Genomic DNA, 15183 nt, shown 5'->3' on the forward strand with positions numbered 1-15183 from the left:
CAGCTGCACAGGCAAACAGTCTGCAAAGACTGGGAGAGGTGGCTGTTTTTGCAAATGCCCAATTCTCTTTTTCAAAACAATTTTAACTTAAAAAATTTTATTTTAAAAAACTGAGGTATGTTGACATATGACATTGTGCTAATTTCAGCGTACAGCATTATGAACTGATAACTGCATATACTGCAAAATGTCCAGCTGCCATCCACCACCACAGTTACAGAGTTCTCTCGTGACAAGGACGTTCAAGACCTGCTCTCTTAGTGGCTCTCAAATACGTGACACCATGCTAGTAACTGCGGCCGCACGCTCTGCGCCGCACCCTCACGACACACTTATTTTGTAACTGGGAGGCGGCACCTCCTGCCTCCTTTCACCCACCTCGTCCACCCCTGTCTCCACCTCTAGCAGCCACCAATCTGTTCTCCACATCTAGGGCCTGACAGGATTCCCTTCTTTTTAATGGCTGTGTGATATTCCATTGCATACAAAGACATCTATGTGTGTGTGTGTGTGTGTGTACACACACCCACACACCCCACATCTTCTTTAAACATTCATCCATTGATGGACTCTTAGGTTGTTTCCTTATCTTGGCTATTGTAAATAATGCTGCATTGATCACAGGGGTGCATATACCTTTTCGAATTAGTGTGTTTATTTTCTTCGAATAAATACCCAGAATTAGAATTAGTGGATTCTTAATTTTTTGAAGAACCTCCATATGTTTTCCATAGTGGCTGCAGCAATTTACATACTCAACAATACACAAGGGTTTGCATTTCTCCACATCTTTGCTACCATTTGTTATCTCCTGTATTTTCAAGAATAGCCATACTAACAGGTATGAGATGATATCTCATTGTGGTTTTCATTTGCATTTTCCTGATGATTAGTGACGTTGAGCACCTTTTCAGGTACCCATTGGCCAGGTGTATGTCTTCGTTGGAAAAATGTCTATTCAGTCCCTCTGTTCATTTTTAAATCAGATCGTTTGGGGTTTTTTGCAAAAGGGACTCCTTCAGGTTAAAATGAAAGAGATCAACATCTCTGGAAAAGGTAAATACATGGGCAAATACAAAATGTATTATTATTGTAATTTTGGTTTATGACTCCTCTATATTTTCCACAGCATTTACAGAATACATAAAATGATTATAAAGCTATGTCAATGGATACACAACGTATAAAGATGCAACTGTGACAACAAAACATAAAGAAGGGGTGGAAATGTAAAGTAGAGGTTTTGTATGCAATTCAGTTGTGCTGGCTTCAATTCAAAATAGATGTGAGGATGTTATTTGTAATGCCCATGATAACCACACAAAAAACTAACTATAGAATATGCGAAAAAGAAATGAGAAGGGAATCAAAATGTGTCACCACCAAAAAAAAAATCAAATAAACAGAAAAGAAGGTAGTAATAGAGGAAATGAATGTCAAAAAAAGCTATTAGACATATATAGAAGCCTGCACACCACAAAGAAGAATAAGCCCCGCTCACCGCAACTAGAGAAAGCCCACGTGCAGCAACGAAGCCCTAACGCAGCCAAAAATAAAAATAAAAATTATTTTAAAAGGCAGAGAGTGGAAGAAAAGTGAGTTGTTTTTTTAAATTTATTTTCGTCTGCGTTGGTTCTTCGTTGCTGTACGTGGACTCTCTCTAGTTGTGGTGAGTGGGGGCTACTCTTCGTTGTGGTGCACGGGCTTCTCATAACCGTGGCTTCTCTTGTTGCAGAGCACGGGCTCCAGGGGCCCGGGCTTCAGTAACTGCAGCACGCAGGCTCAGCAGTTGTGGCTCGTGGGCTCTAGAGCACAGGCTCAGTAGTTGTGGTATATGGGCTTAGCTGCTCCACGCCATGTGGGATCCTCCCGGACCAGAGCTCGAACCAGTGTCTCCTGCATTGGCAGGTGGATTCTTAACCACTGCACCACCAGAGAAGCCTGGGTTTTTTTTAATGACAGCATATAGTTAGGTCTATAAGAGACTCATTTTAGATCTAAAGACAAAGATAGGTTGAAAGTGAATGGATGGAAAGAGATATTCTATGCAAATAGTAACCGAAAGAGAGCTAGGGTGGCTATGCTAATTTCAGGCAAAATAGACACTAAGTCAAAAACCGTTACAAGACAAACAAGGACATTATAGACTGATAAAAGGGTCAATTCACCAATAAAACAATTATAAATACATATGTACCAAACATCAGAGGCCCAAAATATATGATGCAAACGTTGATGTAATAAAGGAGAAAGAGAGAGCTCTGTAAGTATAGGTGGAGACTTCAATATCCTACACTTCCAACTGTGGACAGAAAAACCATACAGAATATCAGTAAGGAAACAGACTACTTAAACAACATTGTAGACCAACTGGACCTAACATACAAACACTCCACCCAGGGCTTCCCTGGTGGCGCAGTGGTTGAGAGTCCACCTGCCGATGCAGGGGACTTGGGTTCGTGCCCTGGTCCAGGAAAATCCCACATGCCGCGGAGCGGCTGGGCCCGTGAGCCATGGCCGCTGAGCCTGCGCGTCCGGAGCTTGTGCTGCGCAACAGGAGAGGCCACAACAGTGAGAGGCCCGCGTACTGCAAAAAACAAAAAAAACCAAAAAAAACCCACTTCACCCAATGACAGACAATACACATCTTCCTCAAGCATACATGGAGCACTCTCTATGTTAGACCACATATTAGGGCAAAAAGAACTCTTAATACATTTTAAAAGACTGAAAGTATACAAAGTATCTTTTCTGATCACAATGGAATAAAACTAGAAATCAATAATAGAAGGAAACTGGAAAATTCACAAATATGTGGAAATTAAATAACATACTACTAAACACAAATGGATCAAAGAAAAAAAAACGGAGAATATCTTGAGACAAACAAAAATGGAAAAACAAAGTATCAAAATTTATGGGATGCAGTGAAAGCAGAGCTAAAAGAGAAATATACAACTGTAAACACATTAAAAAAGGCATGGCAAACCAACAACCTAACTTTACACCTTAGGAACCGGAAAAGAACAAACTAAACCCAAAGCTAGCAGAAGGAAGGAGTAGTAAGATTAGAGTGGAAATAAGTATATAAATAGGATAAAATAGAGAAAAATCAAAGAAACCAAAAGGTGGTTCTTTGAGAAGATCAAAATTGACCACTTTCAGCTACACTATCTAGGAAAACAAGAGAAGAGCCAACTTACTAAAATCAAAAATAAAGTAGGCATAGGATGATCAATTTTACAGACAAAAAATATTTGAAAACAGTGCTGTGAATAACTGTATGCCAAGAAATTGGATAAGCTAGACGAAATGGACGAATTCCTAGAAACACACCACCTACCAACACTGAATCATGAAGAAACAGAAAATCTGAGCAGACCAAAAAAAAGTAAGAAGATTGAATCAGTAATCAAAAGCTTCCCCAAAAAGAAAAGCCCTGGACTAGATGGCTTCACCAAAAATTTTATGAAGAATTAACACCAATCCTCCTCAAACTCTTCCAAAAAACTGAAGAGCCAGAGAAGACATTTCCTAACTTATTCTATGAGACCAGCATTGCCCTCATACCAAAGCCATATGAAAACACTATAAGAAAACTATAGATTAATGTCTCTTACAAGTATTAATGCAAAATCCTCAATAAAATACTACTAAATTGAATCAGCAGTATAGTGAAAGAATACCACATCATGTCAAGTGGGATTTATTCCCTGGAATGAAGGAAGCTTCAACATATGAATATCAATTAATGTTATACACCACATTAACAGAAACAAGTAAAATCCCCCCACAGGGTCCTTTCAAATGATAGAGAAAAAGGATGTGACGTTCTCAACACCTTTCAGGATAAAAACACTCAAATTAGGAATCGAGGGAAACTACATCAACATGATAAAGGCTATATAAGAAAAACTCACAGCTAACATTACATTCGATGATAGACTGACAGCTTTTCTTCTAAGAACGGTAGCAAGAAAAGGATGTGAGATTTTGCCATTGCTATTTAATATATCATTGTCAGTTCTAGCCAGAGTAAATAGGCAAAAAAAAAGAAAGATATAAAAGCCATCCAAATTTACAAGAAGTTGGAAAATGATCTCTTTTTGCAGATGACATGGTCTTATAGGTAAAGATGCCACAAAAATACTAGTAGGTCTAATAAACGAATTCAGCAGAGATGTAGGATGCAAAATGAACACAACAAAAAATCAGATGCATTTCTACACACTAACAATGAACAGTCCGAAAAGGAAATTAACAATTCATTTTACAACAGAATATAAAGAAGAATATACTCAGGAATAAACATAACCGAGGACGCAACAGACTTGTACACTTGTACACTACACAACACTGCTGAAATTAAGGAAAACAAAATAAATGGAAAGATCTCCCATGTTCATGAACCAGAAGATTTAATACTGTTAAGATGTCAATACCCAAAGCAATCTACAATTCAAAGCCATCCCTATCAAAATCCCAATGATGTTTCATGTAGAATAGAAAAGCCCATCCTATAAGTCACATGAGATCTCAAGGGACCCTAAACTTCCAAAACAACCTTGAAAAAGAACAAAGTTGGAGAGCTCACACACCCTGATTTCAGAACTTGCTACAAAGCCACATTAAAACAGTGTGCTACTGCCACAAGGACAGACAGATTGACCAATGGAACAGAACAGAGAGCTCATAAATAAATCTTCACATATACGGTTCAGCTGAGTTTTGACAAGAGTGCCAAGACCATTCAATGGAGAAAAGACGGTCTTTTCAACAAATGGTGCTGGGAAAACTGGATATCCACATGGGAAAGAATAAGTTGGACCCTTTCCTTACACTACACACAAAAATTAGCTTAAAATGACTCAAAGACCTAAATGTAAGAGCTAAAACTATAAAACTCTTAGAAGAAAACACAGGGGGGAAAAGCTTCATGATGTTAGATTTGGCAATGATTTCTTGCATATGACATCAAAACACAGGCAACAAAAGAAAAAACAGATAAGCTGGACTTCATCAATTAAAAACTTTTTTGGATCAAAGAATGCTATCAAGAGAGTGAAAAGACAAGCCACAGAAGCAGTGTTTTCTTAGGTCAGTCTTCCAAGGCAAAAGAAATAAAAGCAAAAATAAACAAATAGGACCTAATCAAACTTACAAGCTTTTGCACAGCAAAAGAAGCCATAAACAAGACAACAAAAGACAACCTACGGACTGGGAGAAAATATTTGCAAACGATGTGATCAACAGAGGCTTAATGTCCAAAATATACAAGCAGCTCATACAGCTCAATATCTAAAAAAAAAAAACCAATCAAAAAATGGACAGAAGACCTAAATGGACATTTCTCCAAAGAGGACGGTCATACAGATGGTCAACAGGCATATGAAGAGATACTCAACATCACTGATTATTAGAAAAATGCAAATCAAAACTACAATGAGGTATCACTTCACATGGGTCAGCATGGCCATCATCAAAAAGTCTACAAATAATAAATGCTGGAGAGGCTGTGGAGAAAAGGGAACCCTCCTACACCGTTGGTGGGGATGGAAATTGATACAGCCACTATGAAGAACAGTACGGAGGTTCCTTAAAAAACTAAAAATAGGGGCTTCCCTGGTGGCACAGTGGTTGAGAGTGGTTGCCTACCGATGCACGGGACGCGGGTTCGTGCCCCAGTCTGGGAAGATCCCACATGCCGTGGAGCGGCTGGGCCCGTGAGCCATGGCCGCTGAGCCTGCGCGTCCGGAGCCTGTGCTCCGCAACAGGAGAGGCCACAACAGTGAGAGGCCCGCGTACCGCAAAAAAAAAAAAAACAAAAAAAAAACCTAAAAGTAGAGTTACCATATGATCCAGCAATCCCACTCCTGGGAACATATCTGGAAAAGACGAAAACTCTAATTCAAAAAGACACATGCACCTCAATGTTCACAGAAGCACTATTTACAATAGTCAAGACACGGAAGCAACCTAAGTGTCCAACAGATGAATGGATAAAGAAGATGTGATATATGTATATGATGGAATACGACTCAGCCATAAAGAAGCATGAAATAATGCCATTTGCAGCAACATGGATGGACCTAGAGAATATTATACTTAGTGAAGTCAGAGAAAGACAAATATCATATATCACTTTTATGTGGAATCTAAAAAATAATATAAATGAACTTACTTACAAAACAGAAACAGACTCATAGACATAGAAAACAATCTTATGGTACCAAAGGGTAAAAGGAGGGAGGGATAAATTAGGAGGTTGGGATTATCAGATACACATTACCCTATATAAAGCAGATAAACAACAAGGACCTACTGTACAGCACAGGGAACCCTATTCAGTATCTTGTAATAACCTATAATGGAAAAGTATCTGAAAAAGAATACATGTATGTGTAAATGAATCACTCTGCTGTACACCTGAAACTAACTCAATATTGTAAATCAACTATACTCCAACAAAAAACTTTTTTAAAAAACACAAACAAAAGGTAAGACACAGAAAGAGAGAGAATATCTGAAAATGATGTATCTGATAAAGGACTAACATCCACAATGTATAAAGAACTCCTACTCCAACCACAACAAAATAAATAATCCAAATCAAAATTGGGCAAAGGACTGGAATACATACCTATCCAGAGAAAATAAACAAATGGTCAATTAATAAGCACATGAAAAGATGTGCTCCACAACACCAGCCATTACGGAAATGTAAGTCAAATCCAAAAATGAGACATCACTTCACATTCTGAAAATGGCTCATCTTTTTAAAAAAAACAAATGTTGGTGAGGATGTGGAGAAATTGGAACCTTTGTGCACTGCTGGTGGGAATGTATCATGTGTGGCCACCATAGAATGCAGTTTGGCAGTCTTCAAAGAGTTAAACATAAAATTACCATATGCCACTAAACTGTACTTTTTTAATTTTAATTTTATTGGTGTATAGTTGATACTCAGTGTTGTGTTAGTTTCAGGTATACAGCAAAGTGATTCAGTTATACATATACATATATTCATTCTTTTTTAGATTCTTTTCTCAAAAAGGTTATCATAGAATATTTAGTACAGTTCCCTGTGCTATACAGTAGGTTCTTGTCGGTTATCTATCTTATACAGTGTGTGTATGTTCATCTCAAGCTCCCGATTTACCCCGCCCCCCACCACTAAACTGTATTTTTAAATGCTTAAAAAGGTAAACTTCATTATGTATATTTACTACTTTTAAGAAGTATTTTTTAAATGCATGCACATGACCTATCACTTAAGTGTTATAATTAAATACCAAATGTGACATACCATCAGCATTGAGGAATAAAGAATATCAACTGATACATTCATAGTGTTGAGCATATGTTCTAGTCATCCTAATCAGACTAAAAAAAAGAACTAAGAGCCAAATAGGCAAGTACCATTTCTAAATATATTTATCACAACTTTTATGAGCCTGTCTCTTGAAATGCAAAGTGTGATCAAAGATTATTTGAGATCATATATATCAACTTTTTAAAAAGATTGGATATGTAACAGTATGGTATTTGTTTAGAAAAATCACTAGAGTATTATTTGCTCTGATGCAAATACCTAAAAAAAAGTGATGGAACTATCCACATGAAAATGTATGTTTGCATTTTCCCAAGTACGCTGAATTCTACAACAGGATTCAGAATTAGAAAGTATTTTTTTGTGCTAACTGCTTTAAGAAAGAAATTGTTTATTTTAATAGCTTTGGGACCAGAAGACAAATAGCCTAAATGAATAAATAAATAGTTCTTCATTTTGAGGCTGTAAACATCAGCCTGTAGGGACCACCCATTACCTTCCAAACTTGTTTAAAATTTACTAATTTCTTCAGTCTATACAAAGAAATAAAATGACAAGTTAATGTTAAAAGCTTCAGTTGCACTAAGTCTATATTTTTAACTTATTACCTGGAATCAAGAGAAGTGAAAAGCTGATCAAACTGTTTCTCCAGAACCTCTATAAGACTGACTGTCTCCTCTTTTGTTTGATTGTATATGTGTTCGAGCACCTGGGAAGAACATAATACAAAGACCTCATTTGGTATTTTTATTTTGTAGGAACTGTACTATTCAACATAATTTTTAAAGTAAAAGGTACTTTTTGGACTTTTCAAAATAACAACACAAGAGATCAGATGATAAACGTAAGTCACAAGGTTAAACTTTAAATCCTGGTACTTGTCAACAAGATCACATCTTTGTTAGCACTCTGTACTGATAAATTAGCAAAAAGGCCTAGAAAATCCACCAAGTTTTCTAAAATTCGTATCACTTTTAATCAGTACAGGAAATGGATCACTTTGGATAGCTGAGTTTCTCTCTGGCAGGATTCCTTAAATTCATAAAAACTTAAAATATAATATTAGGGAATTCCCTGGCAGTCCACTGGTTAAGACTCTGCGGTCCCTGTACCAGGGCATGTGTTCAATCCCTGGTCAGGGAACTAAGATCCTGCATGCCGCGGCCAAAAAAAAAAAATTTATACCTATATAAAATATTTTTTAAATACTTGAATTAAAATGTTGACTATTCTACATACTTCTTTATATATATATATATATATATATATATATATATATATATTTTTTTTTTTTTTGCGGTATGTGGGCCTCTCACTGTTGTGGCCTCTCCCGTTGCCGGAGCACAGGCTCCGGACGCGCAGGCCCAGCCGCTCCGCAGCATGTGGGATCCTCCCGGACCAGGGCACGAACCTGCGTCCCTAGCATCGGCAAGCGGACTACCAACCACTGAGCCACCAGGGAAGCCCTTCTTTATATTTTTAAACAAAGAATCATTGCTTGAGATCTTTCTTTTTTTCCTTTTAATTCTTCCTTTTTTGGAATGGGAACGTCTATCCTTTGCTTGCCCAACCAACGTATTTTAGAAGGAGATAATTTATTAGTTTCACACATTCAGATTGGAGAGGAATTTTGCCCCAGCATGAGTCATACCCTAAGTCTCACCCATACCTGATTTAGAAGATACTTAGATGAGATTTTGGACTTAGAGTTGATGTTGAAATAGGTTAAGAATTTTGGGGGTGTGAGATGTGCTGAATGTATTTTGCATGTGAGAAGGACATGAACCTGTTATGGGTTGAATTTTTACCCCCCTCCCAAATTCATCTGTTGAAGTCTTAAATTTCATTATCAGCTATAACTTTTTGAATGCCCTGGTTGTAAATTTGCCATTGCTAGGTTCAAGGAACTTGCTGTTTGTCAATAAATGAGGGAGTCTCTCTCTTGGGTGATGAGGTAAGAAAGAAAAGAACATAAGACTCAGTGTAACAGTATACAGCCAAATAATGAGCAATGTTAGAAGGGTGATCTGCAATGCTTCCAAGACAAAATTTAGCTCGCAGCAAGCAGAAATGAGAGTTCCTTAATAGAGCTCCAATTTCAGTAGGCTGCTAGCACAACAATGCTAGGAGACTAATCCTAGCAGGCCATGAGAGTTTTCTATTCTTTTGTACGTTTCTCTCTCATTAGGTTATCATACTTAATAACTCAGTGCTAAGCTCTACCTTCAGTGATGTTACATCTAAATACACACATTTAAAGAGAACATGCCTTAATTTATGATAGAATTTGATCATTCAGAATGCTTACTTTTATAGCAGTACTTAATTGTTCAAAATTTTTCCCTGCCACCTTCAATGCTTCATCAATTTCTTCCACAGTTTCAGTCTCCTAAGAAGGGGGAGGGGGACCACATACAAATACAAAATATAAAAACAGATGCTTAGATATACTGTATTAGTTGCAGAAACATCAAGCTACCGTTTTGGTTACAAAAGCAACATAGACAAATTACAGAAATCTGAAAACAAGCAACAAAGAACATTTTAGAGTTTTGGTGATAGCATTCCGGATTTCTTTTTTTAGCTATCTTTTTGAATAAATGGGATTATGTCCTATAAACATTTTGCAACTTAAAACTACCTGAAAATTTTATCGCGGCCATAAATAAATACATGTAAAAAGTAATAGTTTTTAAGAAAACAAGATTATGATTAGGCTACATTAAGATTTAAACACTGAAGATAGTGCTCTCTCCTCTCCCAGCCCACTAATGATCTCCTTAACAAAAAAACTTAATACTCCATTCAACTGCATTTTGGAATTTATTCTGTTTCTAACCTTCAATTAAAAGAATACATTATTTAAAGTCATCAAAAGTAGTAACTGTTCCCGGGTTTCGGCACCAAAAAAAAAAAAAAAAAAAAAAAAGTAGTAACTGGTACAATTCAAATCTTCCAACAACAATTACATCATCATCAACGAGTGCCATTAGGCCTTTTAGTTGTCATTAAAACAACTGGAAAATCACACTTAGAATTTAGAAACTTGTGGGACTTCCCTGGCAGTCCAGTGGTTAAGACTTCGCCTTCCACTGCAGGGGGTGTGGTTTTGATCCCTGGTCGGGGAGCTAAGATCTCACATGCCTCGCAGCCAGAAAACCAAAACATAAAGCAGAAGCAATATTGTAACAAATTCAATAGACTTTAAAAATGGTCCACATCAAAAAAAATCTTAAAAAAGAAAAGAATTTAGAAACTTGTACTTTACACAAGTTTCACAGAATCTGAATTCAGTAACTAGGTTCAAAGGGAAGCAGCTACATACAGGTAAATATCCAGAGCACTAACAGAGTTGGTCAAAGGTAGAATGGGCTGCCTTGGGAAGAAAAGAGAATTGTTGAGACATAGTTTAGAATAAAACAAGAGATTCATGCAAGGAGTGTAGGTTTACCTCTGTTACCTTTAAGCTTCCAAAACAATCTATAATTATAGGACCCTTGAGAGGAGAGGAAAGTTAAGCTACCAGAGAAAAGTAAAAATGTTTGGCCTCATCTCACTTCATGAATTACATTTTTCATACCTCTATTACAGTTGATGGGTACAAAACAGTCCCGTGTGTGGAGGTTGAATGTTCTAAACCAACAGTTAGTAGATCAGCAGTCTTTTTAAAGTCCTGAGAACAATTCTTCATCCTGGAAAAATGTCAAGTACATTATTTTAAGTATCAACATTTATATAATGATTTACATCTTCTATTCTGATTTTTACCCTCTATCAAAAATAATTCTGGGCTTCCCTGTTGGTGCAGTGGTTGAGAGTCTGCCTGCCAATGCAGGGGACATGGGTTCGTGCCCCGGTCTGGGAAGATCCTACATGCCGCGGAGCGGCTAGGCCTGTGGGCCATGGCTGCTGAGCCTGCGCGTCTGGAGCCTGTGCTCCGCAACAGGAGAGGCCACAACAGTGAGAGGCCCACGTACCGCAAAAAAAAAAAAATAATTCTTATGATGACTTATAAGAACACTTACAGTGGGTTCTCAATTATCTATGATATGCAAAGAGAGGAAAACCATGACTAAATACGCTTTCACATAAAACAATTTTAATCAAGAATTCAACTTCTCAACAAATTCCTAAAAATAACAGTTTACAGTATAAATTGTGCTTTAATTTCCTAATCATCTCTCCTTCCCGGATATTTTTTGGTAGAGATGTTGGTAATCATTGAACTGTCCTAAGCTCAATTAAAGTATTTATACACACAAATGCCAGCTATTAAAAAATGTACTTATAGGCCTGCCTTATGTACATAAAGGTAATGAATTTACTAGGCAAGTTAATTTCAACGGAAGAGTAAGCTGCATTTTTTGTCTACAGATGCTAGAGTTTCGGCCTATTTTTATCTTTATATCCCTATGTTGGCTGGCACACAGTAAGCACTCAGTGTTTGCTGAATAAGTTAATCATAAGCCTATAATAGTTTATTATGATTAAATGTTCCTCTCATAGAATAATACACTAGGTAATTTTTAAACATTCAATTACTTTAAAAAGTGGATATTCATGTTCTTGAAAACATATGTGAATGCATTAGCCATAAGGAGTCCATCATTCAATTCCTGTTTCAAAATATTAAAGACAAATCAGGAAGGAAATACATCATGTATCAAGGAATACTTCTATTTTAAAATATATGACTATTTGAACCAAATTCTACTGGAATTAGGAAATAGGAGTTTCTAACGTAAGTACACTTGACATGGAGAACTAATTAAAAAATGGCAATTTGGAAAAAAATGGGGTACCTGAAACAGATTCATCTACTTCTGAAAGTAAAACTTTACTTTGCAACTGTATGTGACATTACACGTGCCTAGACAAAAGTACAATCAGACTTGACTTGCATGATGGTTAAAAAGTAAGGAAGTTTCACATATAAGTCCAGATTTCTATTTTGTCTTGGAAAAGAAAAGGATAATCTGGGACCACTGGGATGGTCTCAACACACAGCTCCAGTGACTGGCTGGAGCTGAGCAGGGGCTCCCTCCTCTGGAGCGGGTGCACAATCTTTACTGCCCTTTTAAAGTCGGTCTCCCTCACACAGTAAGTCATCTGCTAGATATGTAGGTGTTCCTATATGTTATGACTCACACAGAGCCACAAAGATTCCTAAAGATTTATTCTAATCACTCCACTCAGAGCTTATGGAGGAAGTGACTGATGGAATACAAATAGAGGAGCTGGGAGCAGTACCTGCATTCAATGAGCCTGAGTGCTACCGCTGGTTCTATCAATACCCAGTTGCCAGACTTCAGCTAACTGCTTTTAGTACCCAAAGAAATAACTCTTCTGTTGGTTTCTAAGCACCCATTTAAATCTGGACAGAGAAACTGCAGCAGTAATGTGAAAAGTCATGACTGCTAGCCTAAAGGATTTTGGATTTTATTTGGACAGGCAATGAAGAACCACAGAACAGGAAAGAGTCTGGAAGAGCTAAAGGTAGGCAAAAGAGACTAAAACAATTAAACAGAGTGTAAAAATGGTAATCTTGCATTCTTTCTTTTGCCTCACTTTAAATAAGGACAAACTAATGCTGCTTCTTTAGGAGCTGGATTCCCATTTCATTAACAGCTCAAATTATAAACTTAAAGAGCTCTCTGTAAACAATGGGTTAGAAACACTAATCTAAGAATGACCTTTAATCAATAATTCTAAAATAACTCTTTCAGAAACATACTGAACTTTAAATACTAAAATAAGTGCACATGGAACATACTTTTTAGGCTGAAGTTTTTCCATAAAAGAATCTTCTTTAATACATCCATCTATTGGGCAGTATTCTTGTTCTGTATTTATAGTTGAAACAACCTTAGGACAAAAGATTAAAAACAAAAAAACAGAAAGTCATTCAATAAATTCTGTTTATCCAGAATTCAAAAAACTAGTGAGCCATTCATAGATAAATGAAAAGATCCTTAAATCCTCTTTAAATCAAAGAAAAATTGTACTTATGTGATATTTTTATCCTATTTTAATTTTTGAGGAAATCAGTAATTTGACAGCTATTAATTAAACAGAACATTAAAATACCACACTTATAAAGGAAATACTTGGAACATTACTTTAAAAATTTACTGTAAAAATTTTACAATGCTATCTTAAGGTATGTTCAAAACTCTAAAATACTTGCGGATAACTTTAATAAGAAAAATATAAGCCCTAAGAAAAGAAAACCAAAAAAACTTATTGGGTATCATAAAACAAAAACTGAATAAATGGCAAATTATGTTATGTTCCTGAAGACAAAGATTTAATACCCTAAAATACATCTAATATAAAATTAATATAATCCTAAAGTTCATATGGAAAATATAATGTGTAAGAATTACAAAAATTTTAATATACCAGGTATAAATGGACCTACACAGTTCAAACCTGAGTTGTCTAAGGGTCAACTGTAAATGAACAGAACAAAGCCCTGAAACAGATCCTCATATACAGGGAACTTCATACAGCCTATAAATGGCATTTCCATTAAACAGACGAAGCATTATTCAATAAATCATGTGGGAAAGCCAGCGAATCATTCTGAAGAAGAAAGTTACATACCCACCCTACATCACATAAAACAGAAAGAGATTTAATATGCACCTTTTTAAAATACTTATACTTCAATACTTATATAAGTATTGAAAAAACTAAATATGTATAACTCTGAGATGAAAAGTCTGCCTAATCAAAGAAACTTAGAAGCCATGAAGGAGGGGGGAAAAAACAACTGAAAAAGGAAACATTTCTGAATGGTTAAATGTAATAAAACTAAAAGTGAAAAACTGGGAGAAAATATCAATAGTTAAAATACACAGAACGAAGTGTTAATATTTCTATCACATGAAGTATCCTTACAAGTTAGGAAAAAGACAATTCAAAAGGAAAATATGGAAAGGACCTGGAAGGATCTGTTAAAGATCCTCCCAGAAGAGCTGAGAAATCAACATATGAAAAATTGCTCAATTTCGCTAGCAATCAGGGATTTGCAATTTAAAACAAGCAGATACCCAATTTTTTGCCCATTAAATTGCCAAACATGTTTTTTAAAATGTGACAAACACCGATTTTTTTTTTTTAAGACACAGAAATTAACAGAACCTGCTGATGGGATTTTTTTTTTGGTGGGAGTGGGTTTGAGGAATTATGCAAAAATATAGTGAAAGAATTTGAAAACCACCTAAGTGTTTTTGATAAAGAGATTATATTACAGCACTTATGTACCAGGGTTTATTATGCAGCCATTAAAAGTAACGTAGGAGGGCTTCCCCGGTGGCACAGTGGTTGAGAGTCCGCCTGCCAATGCAGGGGACGCAGGTTCGTGCCCCGGTCCGGGAAGATCCAACATGCCGTGGAGCGGCTAGGCCCATGAGCCATGGCCGCTGAGCCTGCGCGTCCGGAGCCTGTGCTCCGCAATGGGAGAGGCCACAACAGTGAGAGGCCCACATACCGCAAAAAAAAAAAAAGTAACGTAGGAGACGCTCATGAGGATAGGTTAATGCTGAGAGAAATAAAGCAGACTACTAAATGTTATAGTCTCCCATGTAAATACATATGTGTCTTTGGTGGGAAGAGGATGTCCTAGCAAGGTTTCTAGTATAACGTACCAAAGACAGTTATCTATTATTAGATAATTAGGAGAAAAGCATTACTTTAAAAACATCGCATTGGATCAAATGTTATTTTTAAGCGCACACCCCAAAATTGGGGGCTAAAACCTTAATAATTTCTATCCACCTACTCATTTATGCCCCTTTGGCTGGTCATTTCATAGTAAGAAGTTAATGTTACCACCAGTAGATTTGATG

At 36.6% G+C, this 15183-nt stretch overlaps 1 protein-coding gene across 1 annotated transcript in view; it reads right to left on the minus strand.

Annotated features, from left to right (window-relative positions):
- RNF17 (ring finger protein 17) overlaps positions 1 to 15183 on the minus strand; it is a gene marked incomplete at its 5' end in the record, with an annotated part of 117189 nt that overhangs the window by 89772 nt on the left and 12234 nt on the right. Inside the window, 4 exons of the mRNA XM_082675646.1 lie at positions 7939 to 8039; positions 9639 to 9719; positions 10911 to 11022; positions 13104 to 13195. Of these exons, the coding sequence (XP_082531772.1) occupies positions 7939 to 8039; positions 9639 to 9719; positions 10911 to 11022; positions 13104 to 13195 (386 nt within the window). The remainder of the gene's footprint in view (positions 1 to 7938; positions 8040 to 9638; positions 9720 to 10910; positions 11023 to 13103; positions 13196 to 15183) is intronic.

Source organism: Grampus griseus (assembly GCF_964374135.1).
Source record: "Grampus griseus genome assembly, chromosome: 18".
Classification (NCBI taxonomy): Eukaryota; Metazoa; Chordata; class Mammalia; order Artiodactyla; family Delphinidae; genus Grampus; species Grampus griseus.